The sequence below is a fragment of the Panthera pardus genome, unplaced genomic scaffold (genome assembly GCF_024362965.1).
Source record: "Panthera pardus isolate Hobbes unplaced genomic scaffold, ASM2436296v1 HiC_scaffold_24, whole genome shotgun sequence".
NCBI lineage: Eukaryota > Metazoa > Chordata > Mammalia > Carnivora > Felidae > Panthera > Panthera pardus.
Window position 1 is genome coordinate 38,507,561 of NW_026526810.1, and position 19,180 is coordinate 38,526,740.

The 19,180-nt window shown below is 37.0% G+C and overlaps 1 protein-coding gene across 2 annotated transcripts in view; it reads right to left on the reverse strand.

Moving 5' to 3' along the window:
- Nucleotides 1-19,180, reverse strand: part of MINDY2 (MINDY lysine 48 deubiquitinase 2) — an 81,996-nt gene that overhangs the window by 43,267 nt on the left and 19,549 nt on the right. For both annotated transcript variants that reach the window (XM_019441964.2, XM_019441963.2), the window contains exons 3-4: nt 9,342-9,406; nt 4,186-4,344 (exon numbers count right to left, since the gene is read on the reverse strand). In XM_019441964.2, coding sequence (XP_019297509.1) covers nt 4,186-4,344; nt 9,342-9,406 — 224 coding nt within the window. The remainder of the gene's footprint in view (nt 1-4,185; nt 4,345-9,341; nt 9,407-19,180) is intronic.

The window sequence follows — 19,180 nt, forward strand, 5'->3', positions numbered from 1 at the left end:
AGGTACATACAATTTTTTCTTTTTTTTTTGGTCAAAAACTGACCTTTATCCTTTTCTGACAGTTCCCATGGGTCCAAGGAATGAACAATCAATTAGGTATTTACTTTCTAGGTGTCTCCAGATACATATAAATCTAATTTTCCCCCCTCTTTTTACTTGCAATCTGTTTTTTATGTCTCTTGTAAATAACAAACTACACAGAATCACTTTTAACTAGAGGATTTAGTCCTATTTATACTTACTATATCTATTTATATATTTGAATTTATTAAATCTATTCTCTTTGTTCCATCAGTTCAACATTCCTTTACCTTTTCTTTCCTCCTTCTTTTTAGATTAAATTTTCTCTCTTCTACTAATCTAGAAGTTACCCACTATGTTTTCTATTCTTTTCATAGTTACGCTAAAAGAGCATTATCGAATAGCACATTCTGTAATAATGGAAATATTCCAAATCTGTGTTTCTCAATAAGATATCCACTAGCCACAGGTTACTACTGAGTGGCTGAAATGTAACTAGTGCAACTCAGAAAATAAATTTTTAATTAAATTTAAATAGTCACACTTGGCTACCACATTGGACAAAAAAGTTACAGAAACTGTAACATCTAATCCTACAAAGCCAAAGTTAATATTCTCTTCTTGAACAATTAATTCTAGGCCCTTAGAATACTTTACCTACCTTCCTCCCAACTTATGTTACTATGTTTACATATGCTAATGCTTTTTTTAAAATCCCAAAAGATAATGTTATATTTGATACAGCCCACATTTATATTTATCCACATGTTTATCATTTTATTTTCTCTTCATTCACTTTTCCCTCTGAGATCACTTTCCCTCTTTATAAAATCCGTGTTTAGACTTTCTACTAATGATGGTCTATTGCCAAGAAGCTTTTTTTTTTTTAAATGATTTAAAAAAAAAAAATTTAAGTAATCTGTACACCCAGTGTGGGGCTTGAACTTACAACCCCGAGACCAAAAGTCACATGCTCTACTGACTGAGCCAGCCAGGGGCCCCCAACAAGCTCTTAATTTAATTAATCTACAAAATGATTCTTCAAAGATAATTTTTCTGGGAACAGGATTACAGATTAGCATTTGTCTTCTTTCAGCACACTCAGTATATCATTTCCACTATCATCTGGCTTCCAAATGTTGCTCTTCAAGAGTTAGTTATCAATTAATAATGGAGACATACCCTCTCAGTAGGTGACTCTGGTGCCTACCATCCAGAGAACTGCTGATATTTATTTGTGAGATAATTATTTGCATAATGCATAATCAGAATACAAAGAACCAACCAATTCTGAGAGAGATTTCATACAGACCTAGAGGTTTCAAACTGCTGCCTTGTTCTTTTTTCTTTCTCAGTAGCAGAATCACTCTGTCACAGTTAAGTAAAACAGATAAAAATCACAGTCCTCAGGCCCTTCCAAGAGTTTGAAAACCACTGTTTATACCAGAAAAGTCTGATGAACAATTTCAGTCCTACATTTGAGTATATGCTTTTCTTTAAGCATATGAATTCAACAGTCTACCAGGCAATATATAGCTACACATATAGTCAGAGAGATGATCTGAGTACAATTTTTAAGAATTCAGGCTTAAGTTTCTCAGGCTGTCAGCTCATTTTCCTCAAGAACCTAGGCAATCTGGCACTATCATCTGCCAGGATCCAGCATGGCTCACCTTGAATATGTAAAATGTTGCACAAGGTTAGACTTTCCAGTGATGTTCTCAGAGACAGAATGCCATAAAGATACAGACACCCTGTTTATAATAAGCCATACTTTCCTTGCCTAGACTACCAGTTGCTTTTACCAATGGACAGAGATGAAGAAACTTGCTACTGTGATCTCTCCATCATTGTGGTTAGTGCGTGCAGATATGTATGCATGCTTCATACTATCAACCAATATTTACTAAGAACCTACTATGTGCCAAGCACTGTTCTATCCAATGGGATATAAGATCCCAGCCCTCATAAAACATTCTAGTAGGAGATGAGAGTCAATCAAGTAAAGAAATAAAATAGGGGCGCCTGTGTGGCTCAGTTGGTTAAGCATCTGACTCTTGATCTCAGTTCACGTTTTGATCTCACAGTGGTAAGTTCAAGTCCTGCAATGGGCTGGCTCCACATTGGGTGTGAAGCCTACTTAAAAAAAGAAAAAAGAAAAATAAATAAATAAAATTCCAGATAATATTAAGTGGTAAAGAAAATCAAATCAAAGAGGCTCATGGGAGAGTAAATGACAAGAAAAGAAGGGTGACTAATTTCAATAAGTTGTCAGAAAGGGCCTCTTTTTTAGTATTTATTTTTAATTAAAAATTTTTTAAAAGTTTTATTTATTCATTTTGAGACAATGAGAGAGAGCATGAACAGGGTGGAGGAAGAGAGAGGGAGAGAGAGAATCCCAAGCAGGCTCCATGCTGTCAGTGTGGAGCCCAGTGTGGGACCTGAACTCATGAACTGTGAGATCATGACCTGCGCCAAAATCAAGAGCTGATGCTTAACAGACTGAGGCACCCAGGCGCCCCCCAGGAAAGGCCTCTTTAACAAGGTGATACTTCACCTAAGATCTGACTAATGAAGTACCAGAAACATGAAGATCTGGGAGAACAATGTGTTAGAGTAGTAGAACAATGTTCCACAGTAGGCAATCAGCTAGCACACAAACCTGAAATAGAAATGAGCTTGATATGTCTGAAGAACAGAAAGGCAGTTAGTGTTACTGAAAGACTAGTAAAAAAAATAAATAAAAATTTAAAAAATGGGAGTATTATATGAGGGAAGGTTGGACAGGTAGGCAGAACCTAGGTCAAGCAGCATATCATAAAAACTCTAGTAAGGATTTTATATTTTATTCAAGGGGAGGGTTATTTTACAAAGATCACTCTGAGTACCAAGACAATTCAATGGGGGAAAGAATAATCTTTTACAAAGAGTACAACAAATAGTACCAGGACAACTGAATAGCCACATGCAAAAGAATAAAACTGGATTCTTCCTAAAGCTATATATAAAAATTACTCAAAATTGATCATATTCCTAAATATAAGCAGTGAAACTATAAAACTCTTAGAAGAAGTTACAGGAGTAAATCTTTGTGACTTTGGGTTAGGCAAAACCTTCTTAGGACACTGAAAGCATAAGCAACAAAACAAAAAAAAATAAATTGGCCTTTATCAAAATTAAAAACTTTTGTGCTTCAAGAACACCATCAAGAAAGTAAAAAGACAGAAGCGCCTGGATGGCTCTTGATTTCGGCTCAGGTCATGATCTCATGGTTGGTAGGTTTGAACCCCATATTGGGCTCTGCACTGACAGCATGGAGCCTCCTTGGAATTCTCTCTCTCTGCCCCTCCCTTGCTCTATCTCTCCCTAAATAAATAAATAAATAAATAAATAAATAAACAAACAAACAAACAAACTACAGAATGGGAGAAAATACACAAACCATGTATCTAATAAGAGACTTATACCTAAAATACATAAAGAACTCTTGCAGCTCAGTAACAAAAAGACAAATAGCCCAATTAAAAATGGGCAGGAAGGGGACACCTGGGTGGCTCAGTTGGTTAACTGCCCAACTCTTGATATTGGCTTAGGTCACGATATCATGGTTTGTGAGTTCAAGCCCCACATCAGGCTCTATGTTGAACGTGCAGAGCCTGCTTGGGATTCTCTGTCTCCCTTCTTCTCTCTCCCAAAATAAATAAATAACGTAACGTAACGTAACGTAACGTAACGTAACTTAACGTAACATAAATAAAAATAGGCAAGGGATCTGCAGCTATTTCTCCTAAGAAGATATACAAATGGCCAGTAAGCACATGAAAAGATACTCAACATCATTAGCCATAAAAATACAAACAAATCCACAATGAGATATAACTTTACACCTATCAGTATGACTATAATCCAAACGACAGAAAATAAGAACTGCTGGTGAGAATATAGACTCAACTTTGTAGTTGACTCCTAACTCCTTGAAGTTATAGTCAGTAGTCTTGGACAGATTTAGTAGTCCAGAGGACAGTGCCCTTAACCTCACAATTTGGCTAATTTCAGGTAAAATCACAAAAATATAATAATTAGAACATATAAATCTGATTAATTTTTCAAATCAATAAATTTTTACTACATTTGTGTTTATATATTTAACATTTTTCTACTTACCTGTGGGTCCACTAACCACCCATGGTACAAAGGAATATCAAGAAGATCAAATACTATGCATTCTGGTGTATATTCAAACACTCGAACACCAGTGAATTTTACATTTACATCCAAGCCTGTCTGTAGTTTGTGCAAGATTGCCATAGCATCACTCATATTCTGAAAATAGAAAGGAGAAGGTAAAGATGAGAAAAATCAAACCACAATGACAATGACAACAACAATAGCAAAGATATTTAAATGCAGGCACATTTACTTCTAATTTTCCATTTTATCCAATTTATTCATCCCTTCAACCAATTTTTATTAAGTACCTATGATGTACCAGGCACTAACCTAAGTTCTAAAGAGATAACAGCGAATAAAACAAAGTTCCTGATTTCATATAACTAATATTCTACTTTGAGAGACAGACATACATATATAATGTCAAGTATTTAATAAAAATTGAGCAGGGAAAGGACACACAGACTGACAGGGATGAGGGGCCTATTTTAGACCAGGAAGACTAAAGACAAAGTTTCTAGTCAAAGGTCTCCCACTTTTGGGTATACATCCAAACCCCAGCCATCTACCCCTTTTGTTTTCTTTTCCAAAAGAGAAAAAGCATATTCTTCAAATATGATGTCAGTGTGATCTATTTTTTTAAGTGATAAGAGCAGAAAAAGGATACATAAGGAGTGGATACTTCATTAAAAAAGTAGGGGAGGGAGTAATAAATAGTGTGTCTCTTCCCTCTCCAACGAAGAAATACTTGCACCCCCCAGGTTCATTATAGCATTATTTACAATAGTCAAGAGGTAGAAAGAGCCAAAATGTCCACTGACAGATAAATGGATGGAGACATTGTGGTATATACATACAATAGAATATTATTCAGCCTTAAAAAAAAAAAAAAGAAGGAAATCCTATCACATGCTACAATATGGATGAAACGAGGACATTATGCTGACTGAAAAAAGCCATCACAAAAGGACAAATACTATGTGATTCCACTTATAGGAAATATCTATAGTAGTCAAAATTCTGGAAACAGAAAGTAGAATGGTGGTTGTCAGGGGACGGACAAAGAGAGAGCTGGGGAGTTGTTCAATGGGTTTAGAGTTTCATAGTTTTACAGGATGAAATGTTCTAGAGATCTGTTATCAATGTGAATATAGTTAACACTGCTAAATTATACACTTAAAAATGTTAAGGGATTAAATTTTATATTGTTTTTTTAATCACAATTAAAAATGAGCCATCAAGCCATGAAAAGACATAGAGGAAATTTAAATGTACATTACTAAGTGAAAGAGACCAATCTAAAATGGCTACATACATGAATCCAAATGATATTGTGAGAAAGGCAAAACAATGGAGACAGTAGGAAAGATCAGTGATTGCCAGGGGTTAGGAAGAGGGAGAGATATATAGGCAGAGCACAGAAGATTTTTAGGGCAATAAAAACTACTCTATATGATACTAAAATGGTGGACACATGTCATATTACACATTTGTCAAAACACACAGAATGTTTAACCAGAATGAACCCTAATGTGAACTATGGACTTTGTGTGATATTTTGAGTCAGTATAGGTTCATCAATTATAACAATGCATCAGTGAATGGATGTTGATAGTGGGGGAAGGTTGTGTACGTGTAGAGGAGGGAAGGAGGGACAAGAGGTATATAGCAACTGTGTTCTTTCCACTCAATTTTGCTGTAAACTACTTTAAAAAGGCAGGGGAGCTCTTTAAAAATGACACTTAAATAGGGGTGCCTGGGTGGCTCAGGTTGAGCATCCAACTTTGGCTCAGGTCATGATCTCACAGTTTGTGGACTTGAGCCCCATGTGGGACTCTGTACTGACAGCTCGTAGCCTGAAGCCTGCTCTGGATTCTGTGTCTACCTCTCTCTCTCTCTGCTCCTCTCCCGCTCATGCTCTGTCCCTCTCTCTCTCAAAAATGAGTGAGTCCTGGGAAGCTCTGAGGGGGAAAAAAAAAAAGCATTCCAGACAAAATAAGACACTAGTGCAAAAAGTGATGCAGGGAATGAGTTCGGTATTTGTGTCCATGTAATAGCAAGGAGTCTTGAATGGCTAGAACAAAAATAATTAAGTAGAAAGTAGTGAGAGATGAAGTCAGAGAAAGACATAAAAAGACAGATTACAAATATTGCTGGCCAAATTAAGAAGTCATTCTGTCCACATCTGTTTTTTCTGTAAATCGTATTATCTATATTGAATATTTTAAAACATGTTTTTCTAAACAATTTTAATATATTAAATATAATTGTACTTACAGAGGATATATCTGATGAAACAAAAAACTTCTCCAACATATACAATTTACTATAATTTTACTGAACCCCTACTGTTAATCAGACACTGTGCTATATATGGAAGATAGAAAATAGAAGACTATGGCCTACTGGGGGCCTTATAGTAGAAAAGGTGAACTTGAAATAAAACCTTTTATAGGGGTGCCTGGGTGGCTCAGTTGGTTCAACATCTGACTTCGGCTCTGGTCATGGTCTCACAGTTTGTGGATTCAGCCCCCCTGCAGGGTTCTGTTGTTAGCAAAGGGCCCACCTCAGATCCTCTGTCCCCCTCTCCCTCTTCCCCCTCACTTTCTCTCTTTCAAAAATAAACAAACATTAAAAAGAATCCTTTTATATTAAAACTAGGGACTCTCTCTGAAATCTGAAAAAGATAAATTAGGTCATAAGAACAGAATTCTGTTTTACCAAATAACATAAAATTCCATTCAAAGAGACTGTATGGACTGAAAACAAAAATTACTCAAATGTTTCAAACTTATCAATGAAGAATTTATAACAGAATAACACTGTTATATAGTCTGGCTTTTTCACCTTTTCCTAATAACTATGTTCTTCCAAAACAATATATTTTTTCAACTTTCCCCAAAGTTGAAACCTTGAAAATAATCAGCTCACATTTTCTCCCTTCACTGTTGTAAAACTTTCATCATAGCAATGATGAATCTAAAAAAATAGTAATAACAGTGAGCAATTGTAGGATTATAGTTCTACTACTACTGATTTTTCATCTATATTTGTTAAATTCTTGATTGCCAGTCACCCAATTTCCTTTAGTTACTGGGCTCATGCCTACACTTTTATACACCTTCTATATTTCTTTATAAATTATGTAGTATTAAAATAACTAAATAGACACCATTTGATAATCTCCATAAAGATTAGTAACACTGATAAAAAATGAACATTCGTAAACAAAGAACTAAAAAGGGTAAGTATTTTGCCATTTTGTTCCTAAATCCGAATTATGGTAATAATATAAATCCTTGGGATGGTTGCTTACATCACAAGGAAGGATTACTATTGGTTCCTTTAAGCCAGTGGTTAAAGTGTTCTGTTTTTTGTTGTTTTTTTTTTTAGAATTTTTCACAAAGGTACTTCTGACATGGTGAAATATTTTAAATTTAACACGTATTTTAAAAATATACTTGTAGTCATTTAAAAACCTGTCATACACACATACAAACACACACACACACACACACAGAGTACTTTCTTGTGTTGTCAGTGTATCTATCATTAAGCAAAACTGGAAAAAGTATGCTTTTTATTTATGTTACTACTTGTGATAAAGAGGTTTTAATTAGGAAGATTTCAGCCTTACATTGGTGTCTCTCAAATATAGGCTTAAACATTTTTGCTCACATAAAATTATACAAAAAAGATTATTCAATCACACCTGTGGAACATTAAACAGGAGCTCAGACTCAGCCTTATCAGCTTGGTACATGCTGTTCTCAAAACTAATGGTAATATAATCATAATATAAATAGTTTAAGAGTTTATCTTAAATGCAGGGTATTTTTCATCTAATATGTAGTTCTCACAAGAAATGTATGTGGTTGTTAGATATTGTTTCAGCTTTGAAACAAAACTTTAATTCCAATCATTTTCCAAGAGTCTAGATCACCTTAATGGAAGTGTCTCCTGAGACTGCAAGATGGACTTGAAAAAACAAAATGCTGATACCACTGGCAAACACACGTTAATCAAGATTTTCTCAAGACTGTGCAAGAGAAGTAAAATGAATGTTGAGGATGATATATAACTACAATTGTAATTCCTAATTTCAAGTTTTGAATTAATCCAAATAGCTTCACTGACTTAATAAGAAATTCTATACATTTGATAAATAATATAAATTGAATCTTACCACTTTATACTTACAAAATGTCATTTACCGCTTTTATATATTGGAGGTTAGCATGAAATTTCATTTGAAAAGAGGTTTCTACCACGAAAAATGTTTGGAAACCATTCCTTTAAACTACAAACTCCAAAAGAATTTAAATGACTTAGCATACCAATTTGGCTTTAGCTATAGATTTCCTACCTTACAGGGTGAAGTAATGCAATATGTAGGCTCTTCAATTCTATTAGGACTAGATGATCTCACCATTCAAATTCAAGTTTTGCAATACTGCAATGAATTTTGCTTCCTTTTTGTCAATTTGATACCAGTGAAAATATGTTAGAAAGGTTGCTTTGAAAGTAAACATAAAGGTTCCAATGATGTCTATTTCTTCCTTGGCTGATCCTTCCTTCCTCTAGAAGAACCTGATTCTTTCTTGCCTTCTATTGTCAAACAGAAGAGGGATACTGAAGAAAATGAAGTTCTGCTTGCTTTCTTCCAGCTCCAATAGTTTTGAGCTTCTCCTATTTTATAAAACAGAATCTCTAAAGAACATGCGAGAAATGTGGACACACTGAAACTACAGACTTGCAGATTTTGTCCTAATGACACACCAATGACATCATTTACTCAAATTCCTCCCAAATATAACTAAATTATAAAATACAGATAAAATGAGGAAAGATGAATCAAAGACAAATTCACTTTCAAGTGAATTTTTCAAGAAAAATACCAAGTTATCATTCTACATAGGTCTGTAGAATAATATCTATGTTTCATTCCATATGGCATATATGTTCATATAAAACAGCAGCAAAGTAGGCCTATGGGCCAAAACTGGCTGTCAGCTAACAATGTTTTTTACATTTTTAAAGGATTGTAAAAAACAAAAAACAAAAAACAAAAAAACACTGACAGAGACCAATGAATACAACCATAAGTTAAAAATTGCACATCTGAATATAACAAAACTTATGTCTATTACCTGCTCATAGTTTAAACGTTGAATTTCTGAAATTTCTTTTGGCTTTGCATCAAGCATGTAATCTCCTGTAAAAAGAAAATGTGAAGTTGCCTGTTGAAAATATTACTTTTTCATTAAAAAGCTAATAGATTTTAATAATAATTGTAGAAATAAGTGACATAAAATTGACCCCCAGTTCTACACAGAGAAAATCAAAGTTAACTATTTGCTATAGTCTCAAATGTTTTTTTCAATGCACATACTATAATACTTTTGAAATTTTTCCTTCCACTTTACAATATATTTGAGCATTTTTCTGTGTCACTATAATAAAGCTCTAAAAGGTTGTGCCAAGTTTCACTGTTATCAACAATATAAACTATTACCTCATTACTTTTTTAAGAATGGGTGTTATCAGTCTTTTAAATGTTTGCCATTCTAAGAAGTACACAAAATATTTTTTGCACTTGAAAAATTGACATATTTTTAAATACGTATTTTTATTTGTTACCGCCTTCTTCCCCTTCCCTGGTTTCACTTTTTTAATATATGTATGACTTTTAGTATATGTGGCACCTTTTAATCTATGTAACACCATTTTAATATATGCATTAATTTTTTTTATATAAAATGTTTAAAGTTTATTTATTTTTTGAGAGAGAGCACGTACGTAAACAGAGGGAGTGGCAGAGAGAGAAGAGAGCTGACAGCTCAGAGACTGGAGCCTGCTTCAGATTCTGTGTCTCCCTCTCTTTGCTCCTCCCCTACTCACACTCAATGGCTCTCTCTCTCTCTAAAAAATAAAACATTGGGGGTCCTGGGTGGCTCAGTCAGTTAAGCGTCTGACTTCAGCTCAGGTCATGATCTCTTGGTCTAGAAGTTCAAGCCCCACATCGGGCTCTGTGCTGACAGCTCAGAGCCTGAAGCCTGCTTTGTATTCTGTGTCTCCCTCTCTCTGCCTCTCCCCCACTCACACTCTGTCTCTTTCTCTCAAAAATAAATAAAAACAAAAAACAAATAAAAACAAATAAATAAAAATAAAAATAAACAAAACATTAAAAACAATAAATAAATAAATAAATAAATAAATAAATAAATAAAACTTTAGTGGAGTCAGGATGCAGAACATTCTAGAATTCAATATTAAATGATCCTGAATATGCTATAATAGATTAAAAAAAAAAGTAGGTGCTAAGAGTAGAATAATTATTGTGAAAGACTCAGAGACACAACTCCTCTTTTCCTGAGGCCAGGAAAGGTTTCTGCAGAAGAGAAGAATAGCCTAGGTAAGGTAGGCAGCTTCTTAGATGGACCTCAATAATTCCTGTCTCGTGGTATTCACACCTTTGTATAATCCCCTTACCTTGAGTATGGATCTTCTGAAATTAGAATACTCAATATTGTGGTTTTGTCATGATGCTCTCCCACTTGCTCACTCTGATGAAAGCCAGATGCTGTGTTCTGAATTGCCTTATGGAGAGGCCCACATGGCATAGAACAAAAGGAGGCCTCTGGCTACAGTTAGTGAGGAACTGAGGACCTCAGTCCAACCACCTGTGACCAACTCAGTCCTACCATCAACAATGTGAGTAATCTTGAAAACAGATCCTCCTGAGTTAGGCCTAAGAATGAGACTACAGCCGCAGCTGACACCTTGACTGTAACCTCATGAGCAACCTTGAGTCAGTACTCAGCTACGCATGCCCAGATTCCTGACCAAAAGACACTGTTAATTTATATTCATTATTAAACCAGTAAATTTAGGGATGATGTGTTATGCAGCAATAGATATATTTTCAGGTAAATTTGTAATAAAAGAATCAGATATTTTTAAAAGGCTGAGTTGGAGTTTCTAAGGGAGATTTATTTATCTAAATAATCTCTTAAGAATGCTCTTTTGGGGTGCCTGGGTGGCTCAGTCGGTTAAGTGTCTGACTCTTGGTTTGGCTTAGATCATGATCTCATGGTTTTGTGAGTTTGAGCCCCACATCAGGCTTTGCACTGGCAGCATGGAGCCTGCTTGGGATTCTCTCATCCTTTCTCTGCCCCTTGCCCGCTCATGCTGTCTGTCTCTCTCAAATAACTAAATAAACCTAAAAAAAAAAAAAAAAAAAAAAAAAGAGTGGTGTTTTGGGGCACCCGGCTGGCTCAGTCAGTGGAGCATGCAACTCTTGATCTGCTGTTGTGGGTTTGAGCCCCAAACTGGATGTAGAGATTATTTAAAAATAAAATCTTTAAAGAAAAAAAAAAAAAGAGTGCTGTTTTGTCTACCTTATCTAACCTTTATATCTAAAATTGGTCAGCAATACTATTTTAATCAAAAAGTATTTATTGAGTCTATTTTGAGTATTTAGTAATAGGCTAAAACAAATATTAGGAAATAAATGTTTCTCTTAAAAAACTCATAATGCGGTTGGGCAAAGAACATACAAGAAACAGAATGAGATGACGTAAAGTATAATATAATATAACATGTAATAAATGCCTTAGGTACCAACTGATTTTGAAAAGAGATACTGATAAAGCTTATAGCATCTAGAAATAGCCTTTGAAGGGGGTCTTATCTAAACTGGATTTAGAAAAAGGGGCAGAACTTGGCAAGGCAGTTAAGGAAAAAGCATTTTTTTGAGGGAGAACGACAGAAAAGCACATATAAAAAACATCAGGCCATAGGGTGCCTGGCTGGCTCAGTCAGTAGAGTGTGCAACTCTTGATCTTGGGGTTGTGAGTTCAAGCACCACGCTGGGTGTAGATATTACTGAAAAACAAAATCTCAAAAAAAAAAAAAAAAAAAAAGAAAGAAAAGAAAAGAGAAAAGAGGGGCACCTGGGTGGCTCAGTCGGTTAAGTGTCTGACTCTTGATTTCGGTTCAGGTCATGATCTTGCAGTTTGTGAGATCGAGCCCTACATCAGGCTCTGCAGTGACAGTGTGGAGCCTGCTTGGGATTCCCTCTCTCCTTCTCTCTCTGCCCTGCCCCAGCTCTCACCCATGCTCTCTCAAAAGAAATAAACTTTAAGAAAAAGAAAAGAAACATCATGCCATACGGACAGGTTATAACCTGTTTATAACAGGTTTATACATGGGCCACCTGGGTGGCTTAGTCAGTTGAGTGTCCGACTTCAGCTCAGGACATGATCTCATGGTTCATGGGTTCAACCCTGAGTCAGGTTCTGTGCTGACAGCTCAGAGCCTGGAGCCTGCTTCAGATTCTGTGCCTCCTTGTCTCTGCCCCTCCCCTGTCCTCCTGCTGTCTGTCCCTCTCTCAAAAAAAATTTTTTTTAAAGTAAATACATATGAATTTATGTATAAATACATATGAATAAATGCATATGATCTATGTTATAAAGTAGTGGGAAATATGGCTGGACCAGATTACAGAAAATCATAAATAGGGGTGCCTGGATGGCTCAGACAGTTAAGCATCTGACTTTGTCTCAGGTCATGATCTCACAGTATCTGAGTTTGAGCCCCAGAGTGAGCTCTGTGCTGACAGCACAGAACCCGGCTTCAGATCCTCTGTCCCTTTCTGTCCCTGCCCCTCCCCCGCTCGTGGTGTCTAAATAAATAAACTTAAAAAAACAACCATCGTAAATAGTAAGTTTGGCTGCTTGTGAAAAATCATAAGGGATCTTTCTTTATATTTTAAGAAGTGAAATATGAAATTGGTGCTTTACGAAGATAACATTGGTATGTAGGCTAATTTGGAGGGGAGAGGAAAACAATAGAGTTTGCAATAAATCACATTATGAAGTACCAGTATACAGAGAGAAGAAAGAATTTCAAAAAAAGAACCCAAGACTTTGGGTCTGTTTCCCACCCCCCGCCCCAAAAAAAAGAACTTTAAGACTTTGTTACTAATGGGACATTCCAGACAAATAGAAATCAAGAAATAAAAACCTGGGGCGCCTGGGTGGCTCAGTCGGTTAAGCGTCCGACTTCGGCTCAGGTCACGATCCAGCGGTATGTGAGTTCGAGCCCCATGTAGGGCTCTGTGCTGACTGCTCAGAGCCTGGAGCCTGTTTCAGATTCTGTGTCTCCCTCTCTCTCTGACCCTCCCCTGTTCATGCTCTGTCTCTCTCTGTCTCAAAAATAAATAAACATTAAAAAAAAAAAATTAAAAAAAAAAAAGAAATAAAAACCTGACAGCTACATTAGGCCAAAAACTGGAAGAGAGATTTTGGCAATAGTTAGCTTATCTCAAATGAGCATTGGGAACAGAGAAGAGAGGTCAACTCTGGGCAAAATTAAAATACTTCAACAATGACCTCCCTATGTAGTATTTATATGTAAAGATAAAATAAATTATCTTTATTTTATTTTATTTTTTTTTTTTTTGAGAGATAGTACATGCAAACCCGAGTGAGTGGGGAGGAACAGTTAGAGAGGGGACAGAGGATTCGAACTATGCTCTGTGCTGACAGCAGCGAGCCTGATGCGGGGCTCAAACTCATGAACTATGAGATCATGACCTGAGCCGAAGTCAGACGCTTAACCAACTGAGCCACGCAGGCACCCAATAAAATATCTTTTAGAAAGTCGGACAGGGGTGCCTGGGTGGCTCAGTCAGTTGAGCATCAGACTTCAGCTTGGGTCATGATCTCACTGTTTGTGAGTTTGAGCCCTGCGTGGGGCTCTATGCTGACACCTCGGAGCTTGGAGCCTGCTTTGGATTCTGTGTCTCCCTCTTTCTCTGTCCTTCCCCCACTCACACTGTCTCTCTCTGTCTCTCAAAAAAGGAGTAAATGTTAAAAAAAAAAAAAAAAAAGTCAGACAATAGCACCATCCCAACACCTGTCTTCCTTACTCATCATCATAGTCTCATCATCATGTGAGCTATTCTGGATAAAGTCATAGTATATATTCCTGCTTGTCTTCTGCTTCTTTACATTATCTTTCTACCCATGTTCTGCCTTCTACCTACACTTCTTCCCGACCTTATTTTATTAAACTTCCTAGCACTTCCTAGGTATCCTGGCTTGTCATGTTCCCTTCTAAACGCAGAAGCCCTCCAACAGGCTGTGTCCATGTTTGGCCCTGCTCTAATACTCTAGTAACAGAAATTTTCAAATTAAAATGTACATCCTCTAACCTTTGCCAATCAAAATTCTCATTCCCTTGTAGTCTCTAAGCTGGGTGCTACGAAAGCAATTAATGGTTTATCTTACAATCTTTCTACCAGTGTTTGCTTACTAACTCAAAAGTTTCTCCAGTTCCTCCAGAGAACTGAAGTAATCTCAAGAGGAGAAAATCCAAATAGCTTAGAAAATTAAACAATTTGTTCTGGCAGGGTTGGCAGGGTTGGCCCTGAATGAAGTTTACTCTTGGCAAGGCAGCGTCTTCAGTACCTCTTTTCTTACATCACTCTTGCTTACTTCTCCCCCACCTCTCATTAGGATCATATTACTTTCATGCTGCCCCTAGGACTTCCAAACCACTTTAGGTACCACAGATGTAGATATTTCTTCGCTTTTCTTTTTTCCCTATTGAAATTCTCTACCCTACATCCTGCTTCCTCATGGCTTTGCTAGCTAACAATTTAATATACAAAGACATCCTAATTATTTTCGAAGAAAAATACCATGTTAACATTTTCATAGTAGAATACACTTATGCCACCACATTCACTGCACTGTTGATACCTCCAAATAACTTGCCCACAGTATGTGCTCAGTCAGTATTTGCTGGACAAGAAAAATAAAAGAAAGAAAAAGACTAGTGGGAATTTCAAATACTGTATCAAAAACACTTTTGAGGGGTGAAGGGGGAGGAGGGACATACTTTTGAGTATATGAGCGTTTCAGCATTCTTTAAATCACCTAAGAGGGTGCCCAGATGGAGACAGCACATCATTTAACCTCTCTGAGCTTTGGTTTCTTCATCTGTAAAATGAAAAAGCACTACAATTTCTGATGCTTTTAGTTCCATTCCAATCTTATCCTTTTGTACTATTAGTACCTCCACACTTAATATCTTTTGGCTCTGCTCATGGGTCTTGGCGCTACAATTGTATTCTTCATTTATGGAAACTAACAGCAAAAGAGCTCATTTAGTGTCAGAAGGTATGCAGTCAAAGGCAAATAGAGTGGTGGTAATAACCAGCAGGGAGAAGGTAGGTAAATGGCATCAACCTGTGACAGTACAGAAAGCAGAGCCAGAATGAAGCTAGAAACTGTAGAGTAGCAGTATAGTTTAGGTTAACACTGACCAAGAGAAATATAATGCAAGCCACAAATATAAGCCCACATATAACTTTAAGTTTTCTAGTAACTACATTAAAAAAAAAGTAAAAATAGATGAAATTAATTTTAATAATTTATTTAGCCCAGCATATTAAAAATATCATTTCAACAGTATAAGAATTAATGATACTTTTTTTTTATTAAGTCTGAAATCCAATGTATATTTTATACTTATAGAACATTTCAATTCACATTGGCAAAATTTTAAGTGCTCAATAGCCACATGTGGCTAGTGGTTACTATACTGGACAGTGCAGGTTTAGGTGATTCTGGTCATGATCTGAGAACAAAGGAAGCAGAGAAGATAGTGATTAGATATGGAAGAGATGGGTGGGAAATTAGGTTCACAAATATATGTTCTCATTACTTAAATTATATATTTTAAACATTCAAATATCTATTGATATTTGACCATATCTGAGCTACTGCTCCTACTTCCTAATTGGTCTCAAACAGACCATCTTAAAAACTACACTTAACATGTTATTTATCCCACTTAAGAAACTAAAATAGATTAAATGCCCTATTATAGTAAACCCTAACTCCTCTACCTGGCTCCCAAGAGTCTGTAACCCATCTAATCCAATCTCCTTTCCTGTAACTATACAAAATGCAGACTTAACTACAGTCAAATTGTACTCATTTGCCACTCCTCCAAATATGTCTTACATCTTTTCACGTCTAGCTTGAACTTAAAATATTTCCACCTACCCCTAGCCTTGTAATATTCTTTTTACTTCTTTACAAGGGTTTAGGGTCTAACTATACTTAAAACCTAGTATTCTGTACTCCTCCTTCCTTCTAATACTCCTCATGACTTCACTCTCCTGGCTCTTCTCTTACCTTCCTGGTTACTTCTTCCTTTACTTCTCTATCCTCTACCCCATGCATTTCAGCAGGGGCAATGTTGTCCAGGGGGGTGGGGGGGGGGGTAGCGGGAGGGGGACAAAAACTGATTCCCCGGGGGAGAGGCCAAAAATATCTTAGCTATTATAATAGTTTGTGGCCTTCAAAGGGCACAGTACATGAAGAAATATACAGTGTGTCTGTGGTATTAAAACCTCCTGGAGGGGCGCCTGGGTGGCTCAGTAGGTTATGGGTCAGACTCTTGATTTTTTGGCTCAGATCACAATCTCATGGTTCACGAGACTGAGCTCGGCATCAGGCTCTGTGCTGGACATGGAGCCTGCTTAAGATTCTCTCCCTTTCCCTCTGCCCCTCCTTTGCTGGTGTGTGCATGTGCTCTCTTCTCTCTCTCAAAAAATAAATAAATAAATAAATTTCCTAGAGTAGATGACTAGGGCAAAAAAGTCTACAAGGCTCCTTAGGGGGCAATAATTAAAAGACTGAGAAGCACTGCTCTATCTCATGTCTGTACGCAGGGGAACTTCAGGGAACAATCCTGACCCTCTTCTCTCTTTATGCTGTCTCTAGTAATGATCTCATCAATTTCCACAGATTTTAAATACCATTTTTATTCTGACGATTCCTAAATTCTTATCTTGAATTTCAATGTCCTCTGGAACTCATGGACTCTCCTTAGCAAAATCTTCTAGGTATTTTCTTCTCTTAATGTTTCCTTCACCTTCTCGCCTAAATGACATCTGGCTCTGGCTTGATAACACTGCAGCCTTCTCAAGTGATAGTTCTCAGGGCATCTGGATGGGTCAGTTGGTTAAGCATCTGACTCTCGATTTTGGCTCGGTCATGATCTCACAGTTTGCTGTACGGAGACCCTGCATCAGGCTCTGCACTGAAAGCACAGAAGCCTGCCTGGGATTCTCTCTCCCCCTTTCTCTGCCCCTCCCCCATTCACATGCATTCTCTGTTTCTCTCTCAAAATAAATAAACTTAAAAGTGGCAGTTCTTCTCTCTCATACTTCTTTACCAGTGAGCCTGAAGGTGGAACAAATATCTGTTTGCTCCTTGTCATTCTCTCTCCCACTCCTCCCTAAAACTTCTCAATTTTAAAACTCATGTCATCAAATACTACCCATCATCCATCCACCTGGTTGCAGTCCTCTACCAACTTCAGATTAATCCCTCTCATTCCTAGCTCATTATCTCTCTCCAACACAAATCCTGCCATAATTTTTGGTAATTTCAATATTCATAGAGCTGATCCATCCAAGAACTTAGCCTTTCTGTTCCTTGACCTCTTCTTCAACAAAAATCTTATATTCTACCTTACCTCAGAAACTCATTCCCCATGGTCATACAGCTTTGTCATTATCAGGTTCCAAAAATTCTCAGGCTCCATTAGGACCTAAAATCCACTAATTCCACAACTTTTGCCTTCAACATATTTATATCTTTATTTCCTTTTTATGCAACTTCAATTCTATGGTCCATCATTATACTCTCTCTCTACGCACATCTTCAATTCCCTAGACTCTTTCTTCAACAAATTCACTTGGCAAAACTCCAGCTCTGGTTAAATCCTGCTCCCACACTATGTAAGTCTATAGTAATGCAGCTAAATGTGACTGGAGAAATCATACCACCATGCGGTCTGGTTTCACTAACTTCAGGAATCATATCACATCTCCCGTTCACTCTGCTACTTTTCTACAGACAACTATTTTATACCTTCCCTCTCATCTTTAACAACTCCTTCTTCATCCTCACTCACAGTGCATGACCTGGTTCCCTATTTCACTGAGAAAATAAAAGCACTCAAGAGACCTTCTAAAAGCTACCACAACCACATCTACCCACCTACCTGCATCTATTTTTAATACATTCTGTCTCACCTCTTATTGCTAGAGATGAACTATCTGTACTATCTAAATCTAATTCTTCTATTTGTCAAAAGTACTCTTGGGGCACCTGGGTGGCTCAGTCAGTTAAGTGTCTGACTTCGGTTCGAGTCATGATCTCACGGTTTGTGGGTTCAAGCCCTGTGATGGGCTTTGTGCTGACAGCTCAGAGCTTGGAGCCTGTTTTCAGATTCTGTGTCTCCCTCTCTCTCTGTCCCTCCTCCACGAGCGCTCTGTATCTCTGTCTCTCAAAAATGAATAAAAACATTAAAAAAACTTTAAGTTCTTTTCCTTTTCTCCAGTTGTTTTTTTAAACAGCTTTGAGATATAATTTACAGACCATACAATAAACCCATTTAAAGTATACAACTCAATAGGTTGCAAGTATGTTAAAGGAAATCATCATAATCTAATTTTAGAACGTTTTTGTACCCACCTAAAGAAATTCTGTACCCATTAACAGTCAATCCCTATATGCCCTTTTACTCCTCCACCAATCCCAAGCAACCACTAATCTACTGTTTCTTTTTTTTTTTTTTTTTTTTAATTTTTTTTCAACGTTTTTAATTTATTTTTGGGACAGAGAGAGACAGAGCATGAACGGGGGAGGGGCAGAGAGAGAGAGGGAGACACAGAATCGGAAACAGGCTCCAGGCTCCGAGCCAGCAGCCCAGAGCCTGACGCGGGGCTCGAACTCACGGACCGCGAGATCGTGACCTGGCTGAAGTCGGACGCCTAACCGACTGCGCCACCCAGGCGCCCCACTAATCTACTGTTTCTATAAATTTGTTTATCGTGGACATTTCATATAAGTAGAATCATGTATGTGGTCTTTCATGACTTGGCTTCTTTGACTTTAGC